A 9,970-nucleotide genomic window follows, 5' to 3' on the forward strand; every position below is an offset into this window, starting at 1 on the left:
AAAAAGGGGATGGAGACTCCGGTAGCCTTTTGTTTTTAAGAAAATGGTTGGGATCAGCCATTCTCCCTAAGGCAAAGCACCCAATTCCATAGTGTAAGGTGAGAACTACAGTTCCCGGAAAGTTCTAATGTTCCTGAGACTTTGCTTTAAGAGCTGATGGGAATTGCGGGGTTTTTGGTTGTTGTTGTTTTTTTTCATTGACATCAAGAGTGGAAGCTACTGGCTCCTGAAAAGAGGCTTAGAGGTAGACGGCATATCCCGGGAGAAGCACGGTTTTAGAGCTCTCTCATCATCCCCTACTCAGGATGTACTAGAACAGTGGTTCTCAACCTTCCTAGTGCCGCGCCCCTCTCATACAGCTCCTCAGGTTGTGGTGACCCCCAACCATAAAATTATTTTCGTTGCTACTTCATCACTGTCGTTTTGCTACTATTATGAATCGGGCGGCCCCTGTGAATGGGTCTTTCAACCCCCAAAGGGTTGCGACCCACAGGTTGAGAACCACTGGAATAGAAGAAACAGAACTACAACTCCCATCGTGCCCACTGTGGCTCTGCTCTCTGTCTGGTTAGCCCTTTGCTTGTGGGAGATGTAGTTGGGCTTGGGCACAGAGCGAGGAATCTTGAGCCAAGAAAGCACTGACATGGATAGGTTGCGGGGGTCACAAAAAGGACCTGGCAGAAGAGTTTTAAAAATAAAGACGTTACAAGAGGAAGGTCTTCCCTCCCCTCCCCGCTCCCCTCTCCCCCCATGGATCCATTCAACCCCCTTGAGATGGACGAATAGATGGAGGAATGAAGCGCGGGATCTTCCTCCCCACATGCCAGATATCGTGACGCCCAATGGACTAAACGTGAAGAAATTCTCGGCCATGCACGAATTCCAGAACCTGCACGCCCAGAGCAAGGCTCGAATCCAGGAGTTTGTGCGCGGCCATTTCTATGGGTACGGAGGGGGCTGGGGGCCCAGCGTCCTGGGTCTGAGATGGGAGGGGCCTGGGGGAGAGGGGGGACCCAGCTTCCTGAGTTCTGGAGTGACAGACCCCATGGGTTGGGTATTCAAGAAAACCATCACCTTCAGAGAAAAGAGCCAGACGTCTCAACAGACGCCATGATGTGTCCGCACCACGTCAGAGATGGTCTCTGCCCCCCAGGAACCTCTGGGATTTGTACTTCTGAGACCCCGGGGTGGCAGGGGAGGTGACTGGGCCTCATTCTGCCCGGCTTCTTCTTCAGGCACCTGGACTTCAACTTGGACAAGACCTTGTACTTCTTCATCGCCGGCCGCTATGAGTTCTCCAACAAGGGGGCCGATGTCTTCCTGGAGGCCCTAGCCAGGCTCAACTATCTGCTCAGAGTAAGGCCCCCCCTCCCCAGGTGGGGGGGCTGATGTAACGGGGCTGGGAGAGAAGTCTCAGAGCGAGGGTGGCAGGCAGCGTCAGGAATTAGCATAAACTTGTGAGGGAGGGGAACCAGGATCCACACCCCACCAGTTCCTGTGTGGTGGAGGTTGGCGAGCCAGCCAGCCGTCAGCACTGTCTCCTCTTGGGCTGAGCGCCCCGTGGCCTTTTGTCACAGGAGTAGGGTCTGCCTACAGACCCTGCGGGGAAAGGCTGGTATGAGAAAGCTAGAGGTGGGGAGAGGAGGGGAGGAAGGGGGAACTGATTGCAATGATTGACATGTAACCACACCCACACACCCCCTCGGGGACAGACAACAGAAACCATGGGGGGAGATATATAAGATATGAATATCGTAATAATTTATGTGCTCCCTGCGGCAGCACATCCACTCAAAAATAATCATTTATAATTTAGCGAGGAGTCCTGAGGGGTGGGAGGGAAAGAGGAGCTGATCCCGAGGGCTCGATAGAGAGGAAATGTTTAGGAGAGAATGGTGGCAGCCTGTGTACAAATAGGCTTGATCCAGTGGATGTATGCATCGTGATGAGAGCCGTAAGAGGCCCCACTAAAACGATCTTTCAAATAAAAAAGGAAAAACAACAACAAAAATAAATTGAGGAGCTTCCCCCCTTCTGAAGCGTGTTGTGTGAGTGAGAGCTGCTTGTTCAACTGTCCGGGCCTGTTTCCCTTTGCTTTTGTGAGTCGATTAATCATTGCTTGGCTCCCTCTGAGAGGTGTGTTTGAGCTTTCCATGTCTTCTTGTTTTATTTATTGCTTCAGTATCAGGTTACACATTTGTTACATACACAGGTCTTCCTCAATTTCCATTTCTTCAGTTGGTTTTGGCAAACCATCTTTCTGGGAAATGGTCCCTCTTGTTTTAAGTTTTCATAGGCATCCCATAAAGTTGTTTATAGTCTTATGATCATGCCATCTTTTTATTCTTATCTCACATAGGCCCTCTTCCCAGGTCAGCGTCGCTGGGGTTTGGCTCTTGCATTAATTTTTGCCCCCCCAAAACAAACAGCTTTTGGTTTTATCATTTCTCTTAATCATGTTTATTAAATTCTTTTTTTCTGGTCCCCCCCCAAAAAAAAAACAAAAAACAAAAAACAAACGAATGGAGAAGTGAGAAGGTGCAGATATACATAGTGTCCACCTCAGAGGAGCCAGCTTCTGCAGCTCCTGCATCTTCTCTCTTCATGTCCACGGCCGATCCGATGGACTCTCGAGCGGACTCGCGTTGGCCTTCCCCCATCCGTTCAGCGGGCTCGGCCATGTCTGTGCCGCCACCTAGCCGTTGGCCGTGGGCCCTGTCCCTGCAGGGGCATGTGTCAATACGCGTGACCTTTGATCCTATCAGTTTCTTGTGTTCCTTCAGGTGCCTTCCTTTGCCACTGGTTGTGGTTGGAAGGGGGACAGCCCCCCACCACTAATCATGGGTTCTATAGGCACAGTTGTACGGTTGAGATATATATATATTATAATAAAGTTATCAAGTGCATGAGAGATGGAAGAGAGTCAAATAATGGAGTTGGACACATTTCATGGTAGCATGCTCACCTCCTGGATGGCCATGATCTTACTGGCCGAGGCAAGGTGGGGCGGAGACCCGGCAGCTGGCTGGAGACCTGGCAGGAGGCTTCAGCACCCTGTTTATTGCTAACCAAGGGTTATATCTACTTCGGGGGCGGGGTGGGGTGATTACAGGTAACCACACGTCACAGGAAGGGGCAGTACAATAGGCATGCACATTATAGGAAGGAGATATACAATGGGCATAGGTGTAACAGGAAGGGGATGAGCTAGGGGTGTACACATGATAGGAAGAGGAGGAACTAGAGGGATACATGTGACAAGAGGGTGGACTCTAGATTCATGATGGTGACCTAACCTTGGTCACCCTTGGGCGGGCTTGACCTCTCAGGTCTCCTACAAGGAAGCAGTCAACTGCTATCCTTATCAGAAGGGAGTGGGATAAACAGTGGTGACTGCTTGCTGATAACCCTTAGGGAGAATAACCCCTGATCTACTTCCGATGACCCCCAAGAGTATAGTCATTCTCAAGCAGCTAAGTCTGGCATATATTTGGGGGAGACAATTTGGGAGAAATCCTTCTGTTTCCCACCACCCATCCTGATGATTGCCGCCCCATCCCCATACCTCTTGAAGAGTGCCTTTCCTAGTGGGTTATACGCCGGGCCCCTAATCACAAGGCCAGCAGTTCGAAACCACCAGCCACTCTGTGAGAGAAAGAGGAGGCTCTCTACTCCGAGGAAGAGTGACCATCTCAGAAACCCATAGGGGCAGTTCTACCCCGTCCTATAGGGTCACGATGAGTCGGCGTGGACTCGATGGCCGGGAGTTGGTTGTTGCTTGCTTGTTTGGTGGTGTAGTGGAGACCCATTGGGCTGCTACCTGCAAGGTCAGCAGTTTGAAACCACCAGCAGTCCCTCCATGGGAGAAAGACAAGGCTTTCTACTCCTGGAGAGAGTGACCATCTCAGAAACCCACAGGGGAGGTTCTACCCTGTCCTAGAGGGTGTCTGTGATCCAGGGCAAACTGTGTGGCAGTGAGTGCTTTACTTAGTGATTTAACCCCTTCCGCCACCCTCCTCATCCCCCATTCCACCTGCATCGCCTGGTATCCACCCAAGAATGTTTCTTTCTCCTTATAAGATTGTTTCCTAACTTTTCCCAAGTGTGGTCTCACGCGACAGTCGTCCTTTTGCGGATGGACCCATTGTCCCCTGCGTGATGCCCTCCTCCAGGGTCATCTGAGTCCTGAGGGGTTTTTGTGGCTCCATTCTTCCTTCTTGTCAAACTTGGCCAGATAGTCTGCTGTGTGTGCGCATGCGTGCGCACATGCGAGCACCAGACTCTGTGTGTCCTCACAGCTGGTAGTGGGCTCCCTTGTGCGTGCATCTCCCCATCTTACTCTCTGGGGACTCGGACAGTAACTCTTAGGCCCCCTGCATGTGGACAGTTCATGGTGGGAGATGACAGAGACCAAGAGGGACGAGGAAGGACATCCGTGGGGCAGGATGGCGAAAAGGCCCGGGGGAAGCCCGGTGTCCCAGTGTGGGAGGAAGACATAAATAACCACGACGTGGCTGTCCCAGAATTATTTTTCATGGAAGAGGCCCGGCCAGGGAAGGATTCCCGCCTTCCCCGCCAGCCCCCATGATGCTGACCTTCCCCTGGCCCTGTGCCCCAGGTGAACGGCAGTGAACTGACGGTGGTCACCTTCTTCATCATGCCCGCGCGGACCAACAATTTCAACGTGGAGACCCTCAAGGGCCAGGCCGTCCGCAAGCAGCTTTGGTCAGTACCCCTCCACAGCCCAGGATTCCAGCCAGGCTCCCTCTCAGCCGTGCCGTCTGTGCCCAAGGTCACACCTGGTGTCCCTCTGACATCTTTCACGTGATAATCCTGCCCCCCACTAAGTGACAGCAAGGCGTCCCTTGCTGTCCACACCTGCAGGGAAGGAGCTCAGTCAGAAGTCATTGGGGAGGGGAGGGGGGCAGCTGATCACAAGCTGGTGAGATCACACTCATGGCATCTACCGCTTCCTGCACCATCCGGTGACTCCCAGTCATTGGGCAAGGCAGTAGGGTGGCACCAGGGTGGCATTCCCTTTCTCCCTGCGCGAGACCTGGGTTCAGCTCCAGGCCAGTATATCAGGTATGATTACCTGTTTGAAAAACAGCAACGAGACCGGCATAGCTAGAGCCGAACCAGCCAAGGAAGAGATTGGGTGGGAAAGGAGGCCCGAGCCTCAGGAGGGTCAGGCACAGAGCAGTGGCCACGGGGACCTAAATTGATATTCTTCAGCCAGCCTCACCCAGATGTCTCCCAGAACTTTCTCTGCCTTTTTTTTTTAACCCCCCCTCTCCCCCCTACAGTGGGGCTTAGCCTCAGCACCGCCTGGGCTAGTGCGGGGGCCTAAGAATAGCTGACATTTCTGGAAGGCATGTGATGTGCTGGCCACCGTGTCCTTTCCATCCCAGCCACAAACCTCTGAGGTCGATTTCTAACTTTCACTCGTCCCTGTCTGCTGGATGAGTCACTCGAGTCAGAGAGGGACAGCCACCTGCCCCGAGCCACACCTCAGAGGTCAAGCAGGAGCCACCTGAGCCCTCTCGGGCCTGGACCCTGGTGGGGCTTGGGGTGGGGGTCAGAGATTTCTGTTCTCTAGGTCTGGGCTTCTCCGGTCAGGCGTGGGTCTCCCCCGATGCTCAAGGGCAGGTGGTTGTCTGGGTGTGTGATGCTGCGGTTCTGTTCCCCCCAGGGACACGGCCAACACAGTGAAGGAGAAATTCGGGAGGAAACTTTATGAGTCCTTGCTGGTGTGAGTGCCCCCCTACCCCCGCCTTCAGCCCAGTGCTCACTTGGGACCCCCACCCCCACCCCTCTCCTCACCTTACTCCAAGATGCATTCCCCAACCCGTGCTGCAGGGGGAGCCTCCCGGACATGAACAAGATGTTGGACAAGGAAGACTTCACCATCATGAAGAGAGCCATCTTCGCCACGCAGGTAGAGTGGAGAGATGGCAGGCAGTTCCGAGGCAGCCTTTGTCCCCAGAAGCCCCTCGGAGCTCTGCTTAATTGGGCGGCCCTGATTGGAGGGCCAATACTAATGCCATGGGAAAGGTGGGAGCTGACTTTGGTAGACCTTCCAATTAATTCCCAAAAGTCCTGGGGGAAGCCAGCATTCAGGGGCTCATTTGGTCACAGAGGCCACTGGGATTTTTTTGTTTGGGTTTCTCTGAGTCCCTGGGATGAGTGGACTAAAGGGGAAAGGCCTTTCAAGGAAGTTAGGCCAGGCACACAAGGAGAACTGTAATTCCCAGCTGCCTTTGGGCCTTGCTGCGTACCCATTTCAGAGACCACTGTCCTGGGAGACTTCTGGGAGTTGGAGTTTTGTTGGGAAAAGAGAACATCGAACACGCCATGCAGCCTTTGGTGTTTCCGCTCTCGTTGGCCGCCTTAACCTCAGACAACCCCGAGGGTGATTGTTCTTTAAACCCTAGGAATTGAGTGGATGGAAGGCTCTATAGAGAAAAATCCACCCAAGTCACACAGTTAGAAGGATAAAACCCAGCAGCCCCTGGGACTTTCTGCTTTGGACCCGCACCCCTTACCCCAGAGGCTTCTGGGAGCAGGATTTTTTTACTCCTGATGGTTGAGGGCCTCTCATTCCTGTGGTCAGGGTTGGTGAGCCAGTGGCCGGAGAATGGAAACCCGGAGACACAAGCGAGGTATAAGCAGAATTCATTCCCTCGGCTGCTACCTGAAAGGTTGAAGGTTCAGGTCCACTGGTGATCTCTTTCAAAGAAACCAGCCATTGGAAACCGTGTGGGGCACGGCTCCACTCTGATACACCTGGGCTCACCATCCACTGCATTCGACTCAACAGCACCTGCCCAATAGCCCCCAAGGCAGCCTCTCTCGCTGTGTAATGGTTTTGCCGTGATGGGGCCGCTGAGATTTGAGTCAGTTGGAGAAAAAAACCAAGAACAAGAGCCACTGCCACGGAATCAACGGCAACTCCTGGTGACCCTGCCGCATTGCTGGGTAGATTTAAGTCACTCTCCTTTTGCCTGAGCAAATTGTGCCATTCAGGGACCTTGGGAGGCGTGCGGAGACTTGCCGAAGAGAAATGATGGGACGGTTGCAAAAAACGACAGTGTCCCAAGAGCCCCTGGGATTTCCTGTCTCAAGCATTACCTGGCTTCAAAAACTCTTGGGATATGGGGGTAATGAGAATTACAGAATTGTGACGATGGAAAGGCTGGAATTGCCGAGAACCAGGGTTCTCAAGAAAACTACAACTCCCAGAAGTCTCAGGAACTGGCTACCCTAGTGGCAGCCTTGGCCCCATGGAATTCTAGGAGTTGTAGTTCTATTTCTCTATAGTGACAGAACTGAGAGGACAGAATAAAGTAGTTACAACTCCCACCGGTTTGTAGAAGTCTGCTAAGACTGCAACTTTGTCTCAAAGCTCTAGGGCTCCCTCCCCTTCTTTTAGGACCTTAGGTCAGTAATGGACTGAGATAAACAAGCCAAAACAAAACTTTCTACAGATGAGCCAAGGAAACTACAACTCCCATCAACCCATTGAGCTTACTGCCCTGCAGCATGGTGGGAATGGTGGTCCTCTTGGACTCCTGGCCTCCAACCTAGTCAGCCAGTTCATGGGGGTGGGGGGTGGGGGTGTAGGGAGCCCTCTGTCCCTTCCCTAACGTTCACCCCACCTGTGGCCCCCACAGAGGCAGTCCTTTCCCCCAGTGTGTACCCACAACATGCTGGATGACTCATCGGACCCTATCCTGACTTCCATCCGCCGAATCGGCCTCTTCAATAGCAGTGCCGACAGGGTCAAGGTAAGATCTCTGGCCAGGGGCTGGTTGGGCATAGCTGGAAGTAGTACACAGCAGCAGGCCTCAGACTCCCCATCCCCCAGTTCATCAAGTGGTCTCTCCACCGGGCACAACAGAAGAAGAAGAAGAAGAGCTATGAACGGGAAGAGGACACAGAATGTGTGACAGTGCAGATACCGCCTTCTTTGCTAAGAAGCCCAGAAGAACTAGAGGGTGCCCGGCCCAGCTACCACTGTGGAACATTTCAAAATCAATTCCATAGATGACATCTGATCCAAGGGGGTTGGAAATACAGGACAGAGCTCCAAATTCTCCGGAGATGACTGCCCCAAGTTCATCTTCCCATTTTGAAATCAGAAATACCCCCGGACATTTATTTTTTAAAAACCAAACAGCCAGTCGTTTAGCTCAGCTGGTAAGAAATGCCCACCTGGACCACGATGGTCTTTAAAGTCAGTGGGATCCAACGGAGAGGAGCAGCCTGAAAGACTGGCTAGGGAGATTGGGGGGCGGGGCGTCCATAGCAGTGGCCGAGGAATGACGCTGGGGAGGAGGTAAGACTAGTTCGCCGTACAACACGAAGGAGGTCCTCTGATGACGGCGCAGGTAGAAGCGGGAATTTCAGTACGTTTTGTTGAGTATGTGTTTTTGTTTTTGATTGTTTTTGGTATGTGTATTCTTTTAATGTATGAACGACAACATTTATTTGGTAACCAATTCTTTCCCTCCTTTTCTTTCACTTTTCAAAGTATGCATATTCTAGGTACCCGGTAGTGTAGTGACAGACGCATTGGGCTGCAGACCGCAAGGTCGGCAGTTCGAGACCACCGGCCCCTCCCCAGGAGAAAGATGGGGCTTTCCACTCCCATCAAGGGTCTCGGAAACCCACAGAGGCAGCCGTGCCCTGCCCGATAGGAGTCAGAATAGACTCAGTGGATTGTTTTTCCTAATTAAAAGATCTTTTTACTGGGGGCTCTTACAACTCTTAATAAGAATCCGTACATCAACTTGGTGTATAACCTCAACCTCACCAGCACCACCCACATAAGTCCAACATGCAAACAAACCAACCCTGGCCGTCTGAGGCTCAGAGACTGGGGTTCAAAGCCCGGCCCTGCACAGCTGGCTGACCGAGTGAGCCTTGACAAGGCTGTCAGCCTCATGGGCTGCGCTGAGTCCTCAGAGCGTAGAGATGAGCCTGTGTCTCTACTCTGCAGGTGATTTTCCACCCCGAGTTCCTCTCCTCCACCAGCCCTCTGCTCCCGGTGGACTACGAGGAGTTTGTCCGAGGCTGCCACCTAGGGGTCTTCCCCTCTTACTACGAGCCTTGGGGCTACACGCCAGGTGAGTGAGGCCCGTGCAGGGGTGGGGTGGGCGGCATCACGGGGTCCGCTCTGCTCCAGTACATCCACCTTGTGGAGGCCCAGGCTCCTTTGCAAAATCGAAAGGTCAGCGGTTCGAACTCCCACCCAGCTGCTCCATGGGAGAAAGACGGGCGGTCCATTCCCATACAGGAGCCTTGGAAGCACAGAGAGTCTCCAAGCTACCCGCCAGCTCCCATTAGCAGCCAAGCGCTTTAGCCACCCAGGCACCACCAGGGCTCCTCATCTACATTAGAACAACACTCTGGAAAACCTGGTGGGGCACTTCTCTGTCACATGGGGTCATTGTGAGGCAGGAGGGGAATTGACAAGGGCAGTCAACGACCTTGGGCACCTTGCTAAGTTGGGAGGAGGGAGCAGCGGTCTGTTGTTCCCAGGCCGAGAAGCTCCCTTGATGCTCAGCTGGGCGTCAGGGTCCACAGCTGATTTCCGCCAAACCCATCCATGGTGAACCTCCCCTTCCTTGGTGGTGTGCCACCACTTGCGAAAAGGTGGCTGGTTCGAATCCACCTGGAAAGATGGCACTGCTGGTGGTCCCAGTCTTAAACACACACAGCGGGGTTTTGCCGTGAGACCCTCATCCACGCAGGGCAACTCTTCTTAGCACTGCTCACAGCAGCCAGATGCACAATGCCATGCTGGGAGTCACCCGGGAGCCATTCCATGCCCTCCGCTGTCCTGGGCCACGTGCTCAGAGTCCAGCCTGCCTCCCTGCATGTTTTCCTCGTTGGGGGCACGTTTTCCCAGTGCCCCACCCCTCTGCAATTCAGCCGACCCATGCTCATGTGTTTTGGTTTTAATTAT

At 53.2% G+C, this 9,970-nt stretch overlaps 1 protein-coding gene across 1 annotated transcript in view; it reads left to right on the plus strand.

The window, feature by feature from the left end:
• The window catches only part of GYS1 (glycogen synthase 1), a 22,399-nt gene that overhangs the window by 10,707 nt on the left and 1,722 nt on the right, over positions 1–9,970 (plus strand). Inside the window, exons 4-11 of the mRNA XM_045292640.1 lie at positions 787–945; positions 1,236–1,356; positions 4,619–4,725; positions 5,693–5,752; positions 5,860–5,938; positions 7,674–7,787; positions 9,002–9,135; positions 9,407–9,410. Coding sequence (XP_045148575.1) covers positions 787–945; positions 1,236–1,356; positions 4,619–4,725; positions 5,693–5,752; positions 5,860–5,938; positions 7,674–7,787; positions 9,002–9,135; positions 9,407–9,410 — 778 coding nt within the window. The remainder of the gene's footprint in view (positions 1–786; positions 946–1,235; positions 1,357–4,618; positions 4,726–5,692; positions 5,753–5,859; positions 5,939–7,673; positions 7,788–9,001; positions 9,136–9,406; positions 9,411–9,970) is intronic.

This window comes from Echinops telfairi, unplaced genomic scaffold, assembly GCF_000313985.2.
Source record: "Echinops telfairi isolate 266 unplaced genomic scaffold, ASM31398v2 ScPeMD7_655;HRSCAF=1070, whole genome shotgun sequence".
In the NCBI taxonomy this organism is placed as follows: Eukaryota; Metazoa; Chordata; class Mammalia; order Afrosoricida; family Tenrecidae; genus Echinops; species Echinops telfairi.